Below are 18,717 nucleotides of genomic sequence, written 5' to 3'. Positions count from 1 at the left end.
TTGACATGGCAATCTATCAAAATATCAATAAACCCCAATCACTAACTTAACCACACGCATTACTTCATTCCGTGGACTGTTTGTAGAGCACATATTAACTCCTTCACTACAGATGTTTTAGCTCGTTCAGATGGGTTTTTGCTGACATACACTGTGTATTTTCGCAGGAAAAGCTAGAGTTTCTGCCATAAATCTTTAATCGTGAAATTTTAGTCTTTTGGAATAAGCAGAATATTCTGCACAAGAATCAATGCATTTGACAAGTGAAAGTCATGTTTAATGTTTGTAATTTAGTGAAACCAGCTGCAAAAGAAAAACGCTATTGATTTCGCAGTTTAGATAAAAACAGACCCTCATTATCTAATATAAAAATATAGTCGTCGTAAATATCTTAGGCGCAATATTGAAAAATTTCTCAAGCAAAAATATGTTTAGGTTGCTGTAGCAACTTTTTATCTAAAATAAACCAGAAATAAAAACATTTTTGAAGCGCAATTTTCCGCCATGATTTTCAAGTAAAGAAAAAACTACCTGGTTCATTTTTTTTAGCAAAATGATAAACCAATATCCTAAATTTACCGAACTGATTTATAGTGGATCTGTTAATTCTGTTATTCATATTAACTTTTTTGTGTAGGTACTAAAGCTAGCTGTTATAAAGGCTTTCTGGCAGAAAGAACGATATACTCGAGCTGCTTCAAGGGCTTTCCTTCCGTAATGAGAGAGTTAAATATAAGATAAATAAAAGCTTGACGATATAAGCATAAAAGTAAACAAACCTTTCTGGACCACTGCTAATACTTATACCTTACAGAGTTACATGTGTTTGCACCGCAATAGAAATGGCATAACTAAGCTTATTGCCAGTGCGCATGCGAGCCGTAGAGCTATGCTATATTCGTGTAGTAAATATTATCGAAAAAAAGTGTATGCGGTGGATATGTGTGCGGCTGGCAACATTGGACTGCACTGACATTTTCGCTTCAGCACACGTCAAATAATAATAGTAATGGATTTGTCAATGCACTAATAACCATAGATACAGTAATAATAATAGTAATGGATTTGTCGATTCACTAATAACCATAGATACAGTAATAATAATAGTAATGGATTTGTCAATGCACTAATAACCATAGATACAGTAATAATAATAGTAATGGATTTGTCAATGCACTAATAACCATAGATACAGTAATAATAAAGAGAAGCAATAACACATTTTACTTCGAGTCATTTAGCTTATTTAAAATAAAGAACTGAGTGAAATCGTCCATGGTGGGAGCCGACTTTAAAGAGCCGGATTCAATTCAATTTTACTGTTAAAATGCACCAAGTCAATTCTACTCTGCAGTACATAGCATACATCAAAAAATCAATTCATTTGTGAGTTGAGCCTTAAGGCTTGCTCAAGCGAGCATTTGAACTAAAGTGCCAATCTCTGAAAGTACCATAGCGTACAATATACATTATATACATGACTACGACAGCGCATGACATATACAAGTACCACACCACATGACAATTACAAATACCATCACCCATGACATGTGCAAGCACCACAGCGCACAACATATAAAAGTACCATAGCACATTATATATACAAGTACTATAGCAAATGATATGTACAAGTACAATGGGTATTCACCTTATAGAGACCACGGAGACCCTCTGTCTTCCATATAGCAAATAAGGTGGCAGGAAGACTAGAGTATGCTGGCGTGGTAGAGCCTCCGTAATTAAGACACATCCTCGTCTTGGCTACCCACAATGGGTTGGTGAGGATGAGAGTGAGGACGCCTGCAAATGATTATGAGTTATAGCTGGAGTTCACATATAGACAAGCTTCCATTATATTAGATTAAGAGTGAATGTACAGCAAGTCTTGAACCGTGTGTCATTCCATATTTTGTGAATTCAAGTATCCAAGTGTTTTTCAAGAAATGTATTAGTTACACCTATTAGTACTAGTTACACCTATTAGTATTAGTTACACCTATTAGTATTAGTTACAGCTATTAGTACTAGTTACACCTATTAGTTCCACCTACTAGTATTAGTTACAGCTACTTGCAGTATCTGCATGAAGTAAGAAAGATACCGACCAGCCAATGCTCATTCATGAGCCAGCAATTTGTCACCGTCCAATTATATTCAAGGTTGCCTCGCAACAAAATTCACATTACAGTTATTTGGTATCAAAAGATTCACCCTTTCTTACACTGTTGTGTTGTAGGTGCCAAATAAGTGGAAATGTGATTACAAGCTCTTAAAAGCTCAAAAACAAAAAGCCGCCGTAGATTGGAATCTGTTTATTTCTCTGACGTAGTCATGACAGTTTGGTTATTGTCTTGTCACATGATGTTCTCACGCGAATTGGAAGGCCAATAAAAAGCTCAATATAAAACTTATCGTAGCACTAGTTTATGACAAACACTTCGGGTTTTACCGGAGACCCCGTATCAAATATAGATGCTCGCTACTTTACAGTTTTGTTTCGGCTTGAGCGAATCGTCAAGTCTTAATCTGATCATGTGACCCAATACTTCGCAAATAATTTTTGTAACACTTTTCAATTATCACAGGTGACCAACAGGCTCGTCATGATTAGCAGACAATGATATGCACTCTTTCGAGCTAAGGTTAAAAAGTTTAACGGATTTTTACGGTAAGTTATAAGATATCAGTGCTAAAAGTGACAGCATTACAATGACGATAAAACAGACACGTAAGAACAATAGACCTGGTTTTATTGAATGCGTGAAGTATATTTGTGAAAATATTTCGGTGAATGAGGTTACATGAAAGTGTAAACAGAAACCATACTGTAACAACTACGTCCCATTTGAGCCGTTTTGGAAAGAGAATCCAAACTATGGTGGTCTCAAGTGGCTGCGATTAACTGTTCGTTTTTTAGCTTTTAAGAGCCCTTAATCACATTTCCACATATTTGGCACCTACAACACAACAGAGTAAGACAGGGTGAATCTTTTGATATCAAATAACTGTAATGTGAATTTTGTTGCAAGTCAACATTTAAGGTATTATTTATACTTGTATGTATCTTATTCTCTGAAACATCTATGATGTTAAGAGTGACAAAACAATTCTGCCCACCTAATAAAACTCGGCCGAAAAAAAATACAAATAAGCGCTATAAACTAAGATTAAATTAGAGCGTGTAACTACAACATGTACATTAATTATTGAGACCTTTACTTATTAGAAGGGTGATGCAGCAGTGTTGCTAGTTGTTGAGAAGGATGATGCAGCACTGTTGCTAGTTGTTGAGAAGGGTGATGCAGCGGTGTTGCTAGTTGTTGAGAAGGATGATGCAGCAGTGTTGCTAGTTGTTGAGAAGGATGATGCAGCAGTGTCGCTAGTTGTTGAGAAGGGTGATGCAGCAGTGTTGCTAGTTGTTGAGAAGGGTGATGCAACAGTGTTGCTAGTTGTTGAGAAGGATGATGCAGCAGTGTTGCTAGTTGTTGAGAAGGATGATGCAGCACTGTTGCTAGTTGTTGAGAAGGGTGATGCAGCGGTGTTGTTAGTTGTTGAGAAGGGTGATGCAGCAGTGTTGCTAGTTGTTGAGAAGGATGATGCAGCAGTGTTGCTAGTTGTTGAGAAGGATGATGCAGCAGTGTTGCTAGTTGTTGAGAAGGATGATGCAGCAGTGTTGCTAGTTGTTGAGAAGGGTGATGCAACAGTGTTGCTAGTTGTTGAGAAGGGTATGCAGCAGTGTTGCAAACTGTTAAGGGTGATATCTGAAACTATGATTTAGATGCTTTGCACAGCAAAGTATAGCAATAAATTCCTACAGTGATGGCATCCACAGCTCATCATTTAGTTCATATTCGTTCAACTAAATACTATAAATACTGCTTCTGCTATTTTCAACCGTTAGCCATAGAGTATCTCTCTCAAGCTTTCACAAGTTACCGCCATGATCAATAACCATATCGTATTGTCAATTATAACTTGACAAGCTTCATCTTTGAACTTGCCAAAATACTGAAAACTGATGCAACAGAAACCGCACGATCCTGTATCAATTTGAGAAGGCTACTTCACTCTTACATGATATCAATAGCATTGTACTTTTAATATTCCCAAGCCTAAAGAATAACCATTATCATATATATACATTTATATATGATATATATATATATATATGATATATATATTTATATATGATATATATATATATATATGATATATATATTTATATATGATATATATAGTATACATACGCACATATGTATATACATATGTGTGTATGTATGTATATATACAGTGAAACATGGATAACTCGCCCTCGGATATATCGAACACATGGTTAACTCGAATGGATTTGCTTGGTCCGTTCCCACGCAATGATAAATGCCTTAATATAACTTGACCTCGGCACCGTTAACTCGAACAGTTTTTTGCCGAATTCACAAACGTGGTTTCCGTTCAATTTATTTCGAAGGAGTTTCCACTAGTCACTGAGCTGAGACTACTCTGCTTTCTTAACGAAAGCGCTTTTTATACGCGTATAGTGTACATATAATTTCCCCTGTACCGTATAATGGAACCGAAAAAGAAATCGTATAAAAATGATTAATAGGGTCGCTAAGACGTTCGCTTAGTTACGGCCAAGCTATAAACGTTAGAAGGTATTAGCGATAAAAATTTAATAAAGAAAGACACTTCATGCAAAATTCATATTGTAACAGTGATTATATGCGGATACATAAAGATAAAATGTCACAAATAGGCTCGTGGCTTGGCGTCCGCTACAACAGACATCCGCTTTACGATGGCATCACGCAAGCAAAGAAAAGCGTGAAAACCTTCTGACAAACTTAAAGTACTCGAGGAAATCGAAGCAGGACAAAAGCTATCAGCATTATCAAAAAGAGAAAATCTTCCAAAAAGTACAGTGTCAACATGGATTAAACAAAAAGAAAGAATAAGATCGTTATGTGACCAAAATTCATCAAGGCTAAGAGATCGTTCAACGTCGCACGATGATTTGGATGGTGTATTATTGACTTGGTTTAGACAAGTGCGTAGTGAAGGCGTACCTATCGATGGGCCAATTTTGTTAGAAAAGGCTAACAAGTTTTTAAGGACTATAATAACTGTTTAAAATCTATTTCTACAATAAGTCACACTGTTGATCTTTGTCAAAAAAATACCTTGTCACAGACTACACTCGATAAGTTTTTTTAAATGAAACAACTGATCAGATGTAAAGCATGCTTTTTGCATTGGTCATAAATGTTTACTTATGTCCAGTTTTAAAAATTATCAGAAATAATAGATATTTTTCTATTGGGCTGAGATTTGTTTGCAGTTTTAGGTGATGTGACTGACAAGACGTTTTAAGATTAAAATTGGCAAAATTGATCTCGAGTAAAACACTCAGAAGAAAAAATGTTTTCTGAGCGTTTTAACTGCAATTAGGTTTTGCCAATTTTAATCTGAAAATGTTCTGGCAGTCACATCACCTAAAACAACACACAAATCTCAAGTGTATAAAAATATCTATACTTTCTGATAAATACTTTAAAACTCTACATCAGATGCCCTTTAACTTACAACAAACAACCTATACTTTAGTTTTATATATACATGCAGTTTGTATATGTATCTACTGATAAATACATTCACTTGTGACTGTGCTCTGATAACTTGAACGCTCTGATAACTCAAAAACTTTCGCTCGGTCCGTGAAGTTTGAGTTATCCATGTTTCACTGTATATATATATATATACAGTGAAACATATACAGCTATTACATATATATATATATATATATGTAATAGCTGTATCGCTATAACTGGACAAACGAATGACAGACAAACAAACACTGAGATTTATAAATATTTGTTTCAAAACTAATATTGTTAAGCATACCAGAATATGCAGCAGCAAACATATGTTTAGTTGGACCAAGAGAGACCTTTGCATCTCCTCCTTGCATACTAGACTTAATGTTGTTGTAACTACAAGATAAACAACGATTATGAGAATAGATACACAACGTAACTTCGATTGAGGAAATACCTTCGACTCCTGAAATTATCCTGCATACAGCTTTAACTCATGCATAGAACGATAACAAATGCACATAGATGGGTGTCACCACTAACTGACTCAAACCAATCAGATTTTATAGCACACTTAACCAAACAAATAAAATTACCGTAAAGAAAAACAGTTTTAAAAATACCATAGAAACATATCTGTCAAATATATTATGAATATACCGACGTATATACATGTACATGTTAGGTAGCTTGCAATCATCCCAACGTGGTCTGATATAATTCTGCTTAGCATAGCAAATCAAGCTTGCACTCAGTTATATAAGGCAGACATTATACAAAAACCAAGCATTTATAATAACAAAATCAAGACTTATCACCCCTTTTTCTCTATGCTATCACGAAAACACAACTTCAACGTGACAACATAAAACATACATGAAGATTTGCTTATAGTGGCAGTAGGGACTTCCACATGGGTGTACTCGATGATCATTAAATCAACTGCAATTACTGTGGAATGGTTAATCACAGCGCATACTGATTTTTATAACAATGTGTGAAGGCTTCTACAGACATTATGCTAACAGAGAGGTTCTCAACCACCAAGCAATTAATCATAAAAAGCTAAATATAACATTTAGAAAACTTCTTTGCCTGTTAGGTTTACCACCACAGTCAGTATCAAACAGAGAAATTATACTTACAAAAAGAAATAGAAGCCCCAAGAAAGACTCGCACCCCAAATGTTAGGTGTAACACCTTTATAGAGCCCGACAAAACCTTCGGTGGCAAAAACTTGCCTCCCACAGTCTATCCAGCCCTTGTACACAGGACGATGGCAGCTACCATCATTCACTGCAAGATTGATAAATTTCTATAAGGAATGAATTTCTATGAATTTCTGTACAAGCATTATTACCTCTGCCTAGTTACTACCCTAGTTACTACCCTAGCAAGCAAGAATAAGAATCAAACCATAGTAGATTACCGATGACATACAGACTAGCCTTCTTTTTACATTTTACAAAACAACATCCTGGATTTAAAAACCTTTCTCAGTCTGTTGAATCACACTGTAATTGACTCAAGATATGGTTTAAAACTATCAAAAGAATCAGGTTGAAAAAAATCAATATTTTAAGAGCATATATGGTATTGACTGCTTATAGGTACATACTTTTGGACATTCAGAAACAATATAACTGGACAGTCTTTACTAAATATCGCATGCGTAGGTAGTAGTCGAAAATCAATCTTAATTCAAAAAAGCCAGTTTACTATATAAACAAAAACCCATGAATAAATTTGATTTGTTGCATAAACATACATGACAAAAGAAAGCCAGCACAGACTTTTGCAAGCTATGAAGCAGGAGTGTAACTATCATCTTTGCCTTGTTACGACACACACTTTTAACCTCAATGTTTACCGAGTAACCAAGATCAAGGCTGTTGTTTGTGTGTCCAAGCAAGTCATCAATGAAAAAAATGAACGATCTGCTGGAATGCAAAATCTCTAACTTCATCGCATAGACACCTCGAATTACTTGATATATACCAATATGCAAAGTACAAAAAATCATTCAAATGCTTTCGAAAATATTATCAAACTTGTAGAAGACTGGCTATCAAGCCCTTGTTATAAAATCTGAGTTATAAGAACTATTCTCATACTTTTTTCAAATATTGTTCAATTCAAGTTGAACTCAACTCTTCAGCTGCAGTATTTAAAGGTGGGATGAGATAATTTAAAGGTTGACTTGCAACCAAATTCACATTACAGTTATTTGATATCAAAAGATTCACCATGTTTTACTCTGCTGTGTTGTAAGTGCCAAATATGTGGAAATGTGATTGATTACACGCTCTCAAAAGCTCAACAACGTACAATTAATCGCAACCATCGCGAAAACGCCGTAGATTGGAATCCCTTTCCAAAACGACTCAAATGGGACGTAGTTGAACACGATGTGCTTCTGTTTACGCTTTCATGCAACCTCATTCGTCAAAATATTTTCACAAATATACTTCACGCAAGCAATAAAACTATGTCTATTGTCTTTACGTGTCTATTTCATCATCATCGTAATGCTGTCACTTTGAGCACTGATGTCTCAAAACCTACCGTAAAAAATTTGTTTAATTTTTTAACCTTAGCTCATGGAGTGCATATCATCCTTTGTTAAACATGACGAGCCTGTTGGTCACCTGTGATAGTCCAAAAATGCTGCAGAATGTGTTCATGCTGTTTGGCAGGAAATATGGGTCACATGATCAGATTACGACTAGATGATTGGACCAAACCGAAACAAAATTGTAAAGTAGCGAGCATCTATATTTGATACGGGCTTTTCGGTAGAACCCAAAGTGTTTGTCATAAACTAGTGCTATGAGACGTTTTATATTGAGCCTTTTATTGGCCTTTCAATTCACGTGATAACATCACGTGTTAAAACAATAACCACAATGTTTGAGAACGCCATCGAAATAAAGAGAAGCCAAACTACGGCATTTTCGTGATAGCTGTGATTAACTGTTCGAGCTTTAGCTTTTAAGAGCTTGTAATCACATTTTCACATATTTTGCACCTACAACACAACAGAGTAAGACATGGTGAATCTTTTGATACCAAATAACTATAATGTAAATTTTGTTGCAAGTAAACCTTGAACAAGTTTTATAATGCAATAAAATTTTATATTTTGATTAATCTTAAAACAAATTCTAAATTTGTCTTATTCTGCCATCAATTTAGACTATCAACTACATTGTATATGGGAATAAGTATTTACATAGGAGTCGGTGTAGTAAGGCAGAACAATTGGTAGAATGGTCTAGGAGTGCCTTACTTACCCTGTAATCGAACCTTGATAAGGTCAAGTGGGTGAAGAGCTGCTGTTGAGATTGCACCTCCCGTCACACCAGCCACTAAATGGTCTAGTTTTATATCTGATAGTTTGAGCATAACTTTCTTGCCTTCAGTAGCTTCAGTACACCATGAACATACTCTACCTACAGTTTAATACATGAATGAACAGAATTCAAAGATGATTTTGAAACAGCTTATGGAGTTATCGCAGGTTTTGAGCTGTGGAATGAATTCAACAAGTTGCAGTTTATTCCTATGTAAATATTTGCTTCGTCTTATAATGATGAATCCATTTTGAGGCTCATCCTAATAATTGAGGTTCGAAAATCGGTGCCCTCAGAATGAACCACTTAGCATTCTAACAGGGCTGGATTTAAATAGACCTTTTTATAGACCGTTCATCTATTTATAAATTCGTATTATGGCAACAAATTCTTAGCTTGGGTAAAAACAATATAGTCTGTACAACTAGTATGAGGCTATTCTTCGTGCTTGGTATGCTTGGCAAGCAGAGCTCATTTGTAAAATTTTGTCGTTTCCATGAAAACTGCTCAGAATGCCACATAAATACTCATTTTGTGAAAAAATTCGTTTGGCTACTGATACCAACTGGTTTCGGAAGGCCAAAGAATAATTTAGGTTCAAAACTGAAAAGAATTTGGAAGCTCATAAGGTCAAGTGAGTGGATGTGAAAGCAACAGTGAGATCACAACTGATACTGGAAGCCAAGAAGATATCGATGTTAAACAAATTTATTCAAATGCTTTTATTTTGGTCTCTGCAAGCATTAAAGATATCGTTTATGTCGCTTGTTTTTATATGCGGTAGTACGAGTTATGTAATACGAGTGTCCCAACATGCGAGAAATTTGAGATATGAGGAAAACTCCGAGCAAAACTTACTCTTAAAATATAAGACAAATTTGAGATATGAGCATACGAGACTGCTGGTGATGTGGCTGCTAGGTGGCCGAGTATGCGAGAGGCTGCTTACGTGAAAAGCATGACTTGGTCTTTTTCATTGGATCAAAACGGATCTAAAAAAGCCTGCTAAAAGTGAAGAGGAAAGCAACTCTAAAAACAAGACAAGAGTCAAATGAAAAACAACAATAAAGTAAGAAATAGGTTTGGTGTAGGATTAAAACCTATTTTCAAAGTGTGTGCTTGGTAAGCTAAATTCATTAAAGTTCAATTTAAAGTCGATATTACGTTACGTTACTGTCACTAAAATTCAGCGCACCGGATGTGTTGCTGTCTAGTCTCTCTCACACCACCGTTAGTTGCTGATGTCTGTCTTGAAGGCAAGAACTCCACACAGTACTGCACATAGTCCCATTTTATTGTGGATCACAACTACTAGACGAGTATTTGTTACTTTGTGATTGTAGGTGGTGAATTAAAACATTAAGATATTTTTTCATTGCAATATCTTGTTTTTAAGTGTTTGTTCAGAGAGTGGGAATGGATTAATTTGTATTTAGTTATTTTACATAAGAAAAATTGATTTGAGATATGATTAAATAGGCATAAACTGGGCTTGCCATGAGTGAAGGCTTATAACTAACTCCTGTGGCACATAAAAAGCCAGATTTTGCTGCAAATTGTAGCAAACATGAAAAAGTCCCACTAAGTTTTATGTGACATGGATAAATATATTGATAAAATTTAAAAATGCATTCAAATTTATCAAACTGAAAAGAAATTTAAAAGCGCCAACTAATTGCAGCTTGAATTTTAAGATCTTCAAATGGTAACTGCAAAATATATATATATATCAGCTCGTAGAGAGGTTTCTCAGCTTTCCAAAGTATATTTATTCAGTGGTATACTACAAACTGGCGACAACATATAACAGCTTTCTTGTAGCGATGTCCAATATACAAGTTGTACTGCCATATAGTGTCGCATTTGCAGTACGTTTAACACGTTTGTGCTTAATCGTGAAAGGGTTAATATACAAAACAGATCTAGGAATGAATTAAGCTTGTGTGTAAAAAGTTATGACTGTATAAGCTCTGGCCAATGTGATAACTAGCCAAAAACTCCTTTTTAACTATCAGTTGACAAATGGCATTGTTGGTCGGACAAGTGCGTGGCAAGAAGAGAATGAATTGTTGAAACAATTGTTAAAAATATGGTGAGTAGGATTTTAGAAATTTGTCTTTTGGGATGTCTGTGAAAAAATAAAAATTTGTGCATCAGAACTGACAACGTCAACAACATTTTTATAAATATCAAAATGATATATTGAAATCATTTCTGATAAAGTAATACAATTTAATTCATAGCAGCCATACCCACATCTAGGAAAAATTGTCTTCTTCAGGTGCATCGAATAGATCATTGTAAGATAATGCTTATATTCACAAATATATCGATTAGTGTATCAGATATTTCACTTATCAACCATTTCAATCAAAGTTTTGCATCCAATAGTAACAGAGAGCTCTGAGACAAGAGTCAAAGTCAAGAAAATCTAAAAATTTAAACAAAATGATAGTACAAAAGGCATATTTACATGAGGTTATACTAAACTGTTAATGTTTTCTTTGTTTCCTTGGGTATGTTAAACTTGCTTGGTTTACTTGCAACAAAATTCACATTACAGTTATTTTGACAGTTTTCACTACATCTTATTGGTTCTTATAGACTCAGGAAGGCAGAGCTTCATTCATTTTCACCGCTGAGCCCCCTATGACTGACGAAGGCAGTCGTGGACACCCTTATTCTGAATTAAAGGAAAACGGCTCATAATATAACAAAAATCAGACCTATTTGGAATATATGAAAACAATATGTTATTGGAAGGTCATTCTGAGACGAGTTTACTTGCAAAGGTTTACTTGCAACAAAATTCACATTACAATTATTTGGTATCAAAAGGTTCACTATGTCTTACTCTGTTATGTAGGTGCCAAATGTGTGAAAATGTGATTACAAGCTCTTAACAGCTCAAAACGAACAGTTAATCGCAGTCATCACAAAAACGACCTAGTTTGGAATCTCTTTACTTCGATGACGTACTCAAACATTGTGGTTGTTTTGACACGTGATGTTATCACGGGAAATGAAAGGCCAATAAAAGGCTCAATATAAAACGTTTCGTAGCACTAGTTTATGACAAACACATCGGGTTTTACCGAAAAGCCTTTATCAAATATTGATACTCGCTACTTTACCGTTTTGCTTCAATTTGGTCTAATAATCTAGCCGTAATCTGATTATGTGACCCATACTTTCTGCCAAATGGCGCAAACAATTTCTGCAGCATTTTTCGACTATCACAGGTGACCAACAGGGGCTCAACTTGTTTATCAGAGAATGATATGCACTACTTTAACAAGTCAACCTTTAACATACCCAAGGAAACAAAGAAATCACATACACTTACACATCACATACAATATCACTTACACATCACATACAATATCACTTACACATCACATACAATATCACTTACACATCACATACAATATCACTTACACATCACATACAATATCACTTACACCAGTCTTTTTGGGATTCAAGGTTTAAAAAACTAAAAAGGCAAGTATAAAGTACTGTTTAGCTCTTTTGCTTCCAAATTAGTTTTTATACCAAGACATAATTACATATTCAGTTAAATGTAATATTTGCTAAAGACGCATATAAATTGTCGTAACTTTTGAACCGCATGGCCTATAAAAAATACTTTGTTACCAAATTAATCAGCATGAAATTTTCCCATAGCTGACGCCTTAAAGATTGCACAAATGTGTTGTAGAATGAGCTCGAACACTTTTTTAGCCATTTTGCTATGACCATGAGCATGTGCAAGCCGGATGACCTATCAATATTATTACAGCTTACGGCATTATTATTACTGCTAAACATTAAAATAATCACTTTCAGCAGTACTATTGTTCAATAAAAATCACGCAGAGTCCATAAATCTAAAATTAATGAAAATTCGTAGCCATAATGCGTTTGACACAACTAGTCATTGTTAAGAAAAAAACTGTAATAAATAATAAAGTTTTGCAAGGCGAAACTAAGCTCAGAATGGGTTGTAGACAAAGCGAAACTAAGCTCAGAATGGGTTGTCAACAAAGCGAAACTAAGCTCAGAATGGGTTGTCAACAAGGCGAAACTAAGCTCAGGACGGGTTGTCAACAAAGCGAAACTAAGCTCCGGATGGGTTGTCAACATAACTTTTATTGGCTCAATGAATGCAGATACATAATTACTTCCTTTCATTTAAGTACATATATAATAGGCTAATTAATTAACTACTCACTAATCAGAAACTACTTATAGGAAGCCTGCTAAAGCAGCATCATGCTGCTCCTGGCCATACACAAACGCTTTGTCAAGCCATACTATGCGGCTCATGGTAGCGAAAGAGTTAAGATATATCCACACACCGTAAAATGCAACTATGTGAAAAAGAACTATATATATATATATATATGAATTGATTTAAATTATTGCAATGTATCAATAATCTTCGAACACTGCACGCTAAAAACTACTTCATATGTTAAGACAAATGTCAGTTAAAACCAATGACCTATGTCAAACGTTTAAGATGCTGAGATGATTGCATGTCAAAGATAGACAGTAGCATATGACATGGTTTATTTGTGAGTCATATTGTTAAGGCCAAAGCTGTGGCATATTTGTATATTTTTAATGATGGCCAACCTTGTATGGATTTGTGAGATCATTTTCAAATATGACCAGTTACTCGCTTTCCAAATGCTTTATAGATTGTCCTCATAGCCTGCAACACGATAAATCTTTAGTTAACCCAACAGGTAAACTTTTAGTTAACCCAACAGGTAAATTTTTGCTGATCATATTTAGGCAGTAAAGTAGAGCAATGCTATCCCAAAACCAAAAGCTTTTGATTAGCTACCCTGAGTCTAGTCGCTTAGACGGACTAAACTGATCGGCTTTATCCTTGAAGCAATGCCAAAAACTAGCTAAGCTGCTGCATTCATCAAGTTCTCATGTTATTCAGATTAAACCTGACTGCTGTATTAGACCTCCAATCTATAACACTAAAACTTTTACTCAGCTGCGCTAAATGGTTTCACGTGCTCCCTATACTTTTTTTCGCTCTGCCTACCTTTTTGCTATCCACATCATTTTATGTAGATACATGGTGCATGTAAGGCTGTGTGTGATAACAATAATAATAATACATATTGATTGATAACACATGTAAATAAATTAGCATTTGCTTTTATCTATTGCGGAATGCAGGATGGACTGAAATTATATTCAATGCTTCTCTTTTTATACCTATGGACTGAACTTAAAGTTACTACCAATACCTATGGGCTGAACTTAAGAGTTACTACCAAATTAACAATGCAAAATCCTGATTCTAAATTATTTAACTCATTCACTACATAAATAATCTTTATTTAGCCTGGACCAAATTAATTAGCATCAACAAAAGCTGTTCAAACAGCTGTTCACAAAAGTACATAACTTCCTTATTATCAGCTCAATCTGCATATTTAAAATATGAAAGCGACCACCAGCAAATTATTGTTTCATTGATATAAATCTTCGATCAGTATTTTGGATGTTACCGGAAATAAACAAAAACAAGTGTCAATATTAGAATAACGACTTGACGAATCAGCCAGCTTATTCCAAGTTTACTTCGAACTAGGCAATAAGCAAATTATATAACGCATTTGAATCTAGTATAATATTGTATCAAAACCTATAAGCAACTCTCCAAAAATTATTTTGCTAGCTTGTTTAGTTTACGAGATACTCACATTTGAATCAATAGTCGCAATATGCTGGTAATTGCTAAGCCAAAACGTGATTATTACTGAAACCAAAAACCTTACACAAAGGCTTGCAGTAAGTGTTTAATCACAATAGACATGAAATTTTTATGTTCTTAGTTTATAGCAGATTTGTGTATGATGGTTAGGTATGAGCTAAATGTTCACAGTACAGTGTGGCACGGCTCAAAATGGTTCTACGACTGCAGATAACAGTCACAGTACTTGCATTTGACATGGTTGGACACCACTTATCAGGAGTGCTGCATACTTTCCAGTGTCTGCGCTTCGCAGAGTAGACAATGAGGTGCTACTGATTTGTGAAATGTTCAACGACTAGGTTCATAGATGGCCTTCTACTTTTTGTTCTCGGATCCTTGGGTCACCACTAGCAAATGCTTTTAAGCGCATTTGATCTGTTAGAATGCGTTTGAAGTTCACAAGTGGCGACCCCCCTGGGTGGCTCAGCACATGCAAGGATATGTGCATTCAGCCATACCTTTTCCAAAATTTACAGAGATTCCCTCTTCTACAATCTCACCCAAAAACGAGAATAGTAACTCACGGTTAGATAGAGGCAGTCACAACCATTCATAGATATGTTGTGTCACAATCATGGACAGTGCGGTCACAAGCTCTGGTGTTCGTTGTACATCTTCTAGTTCATCGGTGTGGTATGTGCCGGTCACAGTACTATATTTTTTAGCCTTTTTGTTTTGCTAGGCTACAGAAAGCAGGTCTTGATCAGATGTAATAAAATTCGTATCCTCTCTGAGCAATTTTCAGAGCTTTTGCCTGGGAATTTTATGCGGTTTATGTTGATTGCGAATTGATTATTAATGCTATTTAATGCTTATGAACATCATTTACTGCAAGCTAAACATGAACACAAGCTTAAATGGTCACTAAGCATTTGAACAAATAAAATCTGAACATCATTCACTGGTGGCTACGATAAAAAGAACCAAACCACAAACTGCAAAAAGCCACTGTGAGGGGCTTTCCGTTTTAAATACATTGTCGAAATTAATTTAATGAGTTATTATAACTCGTAAATGTATCAGATGATGAGCTTTTTAGTGAAACTTACTAATCATCTTTGCGTTGTTATATCAGACATTGACCATCTCCAGTTAGACAGAGGAAAGAGCAAGAAGATACATGTACAGGTTACACCCTCATTGCAACCCTCGTAGTACATGTAGATTTAATAGGAAACCATTCTGACCCTTACAACAATAGCAAATTCTAGAGATGGTAAATCACTACTACAAGTCAACTCCCAGATCTTAACCCACCCTCTCTACAACCACAGCATTGAGTGGCCTGAGAAAATGTTAAATAATCACTAAAACTTGTAATTAAATCCTCGATTAAAACCATGGATCAACTCAGAAAGCGTGCAATTTACGATTCAAGCTTAAATGGACTCCATATCAGCAACACCCTAATCACACCAAAACGATAATACTTTGCATCATGAGGTCTAACGGTTGTGCATGATCCGCATTTGGTAATGCAGGAGACCAGACCATAATTTGCAATTAACGATTCCATATGATGAAATCTCTGCCACCGAAAAACACCAGTTAAGTAACAAAGAACCCTTGAAACTGAAAGACTCACAATCGAAGACCTGAGACATAGTTTCACTCTTGGACACTAAAGCTAATGATTGGTAAGTATAAAAGGAGGAACATTTACTCATATTCCTTACTCTTTCAATACAGCTTCATCGGGGCAGACAGATGTGTCCGCCGAACAAGCCAAGGAGTCAATTACCAAGATAAAAAGAGAGTGATTATATTTCAAGTCTCAGATAATTACTTTTTTATTTTTGCACCTTATAGCTTAGAGGTGTAACTTAAAATAAACACAAGTTCATAGGAAAACCCATAACACTCTTTATCCGTAGGAAGCTTTTTAGAAACTACAGTAATCAGTGCTCATGCATAAAAAGGTCAACCATGACATCTTCGTTACACCAACTATCAAGGTAGATTGACTACAACACTAATTATCAGGATAAATAAACCTTGTTTAGGAACTTACAGCACTTGTTGCTTGAAGATTTTTCCATTCAACAAAAAACTTGAGCGCTTCTCACTGTGTCGTTGAGTAATTGATAGAGTCACACAATTCTATTGATTTCAAACACATGTGAATTTATATAATGAAGATGTAACTCCAACAGAAGCATAAACGTAACTATGAAAGATATAGACCTGTTGTATGGAAACAAAGATACAAACAGGGAGTGAAGCCAGACTACAAGATACACATCCAATACACACTAACACATGACACCCAAACTTGAAACGATCCAATAATTGGAAAAGCAACCACAAGCAAATTAGAAACTCCAGAGTGGAAGAACACCATTACAGAAAATGAGTCAATCGTCCTACCAGAAAACCACAAAAGGGACATTGGAAACGAATCAGATGATTACACATGAAAAGATTTGCCATCCCCTGCCCGACATGACCTAGATACCAGGAGTAAGTCACGAGCTCCACCCAACATGGTTACGTCAACACAACAGCTGGAGACTTACGCAAACAAGATATCTTTGCAAAACTAGCATTGAACCTTAACACTAAACCTCCTCACCCAGGCTAGCCTTCCCACATGCTAGACAACTATAAAATAGAACAGTTTCAATGATTCGGCCTTTTTCCTGGGCGCCTGCTAAGGCACTCTCTCCTCTGCCTGCTTAAGAGCCTCTTTCTCTCCTTTCTGTGGAGTCTCTTTTTTCTCACCACCCGCTAAAACTCTCTACCTACAGACTGTCATGACTTTCGTTTGTCTGTTGAGACTCACAGCTGTTTGAGACTGAGCAAACACACATAGACGACTATTCGAGTAAGGATGCAACTTTTATTGGCTATTTTAATCTTTTTCCATTAATATTATTGTTTAGAATTTTGTTATTTGTGTACATGTATTTTAATTGTTTGACTTATAGAATAAAGAAATTTTATTGGGTAAATCAGATTCGCTTACAAGAGCTTTACATCTTACTAGTACCTGAACCAATAATAATCAATTCAGTTCCTAAAAGTGAGCATAAGTGCACAAACCGAACATAGTCATAATAGAATAAGATGACAATAGCAAATTCAACACTCACGTTGTGTGTGGATTCAGGTTAATTATGGATAACACAATTATCTCCTTAAACGCATATGACAGACCTACAGAAACCATTAAAAAAATTTAATGCTGACTTCAACTGTTTAACATGGGTACTTCTGTTAAAGTCTGATCTATATTCTAGTATTACTAATGAGTTAAAATCTAAACCAAAATGGCGAGAAGTGTATGTACCTTCAGAAGTTGCATATCGCTATACAAACATGACGATGCAAATTAAATGCATAGGGCATTGTCCGAACCAAAACAAATATATATATATATATATATATATATATATATATATAAGTATCTAGAGTACCGTATTATAAACGCACATGATTGATCAAACTGCTTAAAATATCTTGATATTTTTAAAAGACTGATGAATTGACCTTGTGATTAAAATGGTTAGGAATTGGGGAGGTTTTACCGAACTACAGAACGAATACAGCATAAAGGTTGCATAAATAATGTTGACTCAAAGCCCGAACTGCATGCACCATGCGTCAGAATGCTCTATTAAAGCAGCATTAACAACTGAGTGGAACATAGAATAATTGTAAACTCAGGATTAACAACAAAACAGCCGAGTTTTGCGTTGTTACCGCATGGAACGAGATAACTAAAATATTAGAGCCGCTGTCATGCCGTAATCAGTAGCTATGCGGCTAGGAAATTGGCTACTGGACTAAGATTCTGGTAGGATGTTTCATTGGGTAATCGGCTCATCAAGATCCATTCGATAAACACCACAAACAAAGAATTGTGGTTATAGACCGATAAGCTGCCGTTACATTAATTTATCTAAGAACTATGTTAGTCGACAAACACCATTTTCTTTATCTGTCTTGTGCAATTCTACGGATGTTAGTATCACATGACATCTTG

At 35.4% G+C, this 18,717-nt stretch overlaps 1 protein-coding gene across 4 annotated transcripts in view; it reads right to left on the bottom strand.

Moving 5' to 3' along the window:
- LOC137397741 (solute carrier family 25 member 32-like) overlaps positions 1 to 15,274 on the bottom strand; it is a 33,994-nt gene extending 18,720 nt beyond the window's left edge. Inside the window, exons 1-6 of one of the 4 annotated variants that reach the window (XM_068083968.1) lie at positions 15,257 to 15,274; positions 13,586 to 13,664; positions 8,888 to 9,046; positions 6,740 to 6,890; positions 5,902 to 5,990; positions 1,649 to 1,800 (exon numbers count right to left, since the gene is read on the bottom strand). In XM_068083968.1, the coding sequence (XP_067940069.1) occupies positions 1,649 to 1,800; positions 5,902 to 5,990; positions 6,740 to 6,890; positions 8,888 to 8,999 (504 nt within the window). In that variant the 5' untranslated portion in view covers positions 9,000 to 9,046; positions 13,586 to 13,664; positions 15,257 to 15,274. Of the gene's footprint in view, positions 1 to 1,648; positions 1,801 to 5,901; positions 5,991 to 6,739; positions 6,891 to 8,887; positions 9,047 to 9,805; positions 9,950 to 13,585; positions 13,690 to 15,256 lie in introns of those variants that run through there. The other 3 variants (XM_068083969.1, XM_068083971.1, XM_068083967.1) reach the window with 3 other exon arrangements.
- Between the last annotated feature and the right edge of the window lie 3,443 nt (positions 15,275 to 18,717).

Source organism: Watersipora subatra, chromosome 1 (genome assembly GCF_963576615.1).
Source record: "Watersipora subatra chromosome 1, tzWatSuba1.1, whole genome shotgun sequence".
Taxonomy (NCBI): domain Eukaryota; kingdom Metazoa; phylum Bryozoa; class Gymnolaemata; order Cheilostomatida; family Watersiporidae; genus Watersipora; species Watersipora subatra.
The sequence above is the reverse complement of the archived record's forward strand: the minus strand, read 5'-3'. Positions and strand labels throughout refer to the sequence as shown.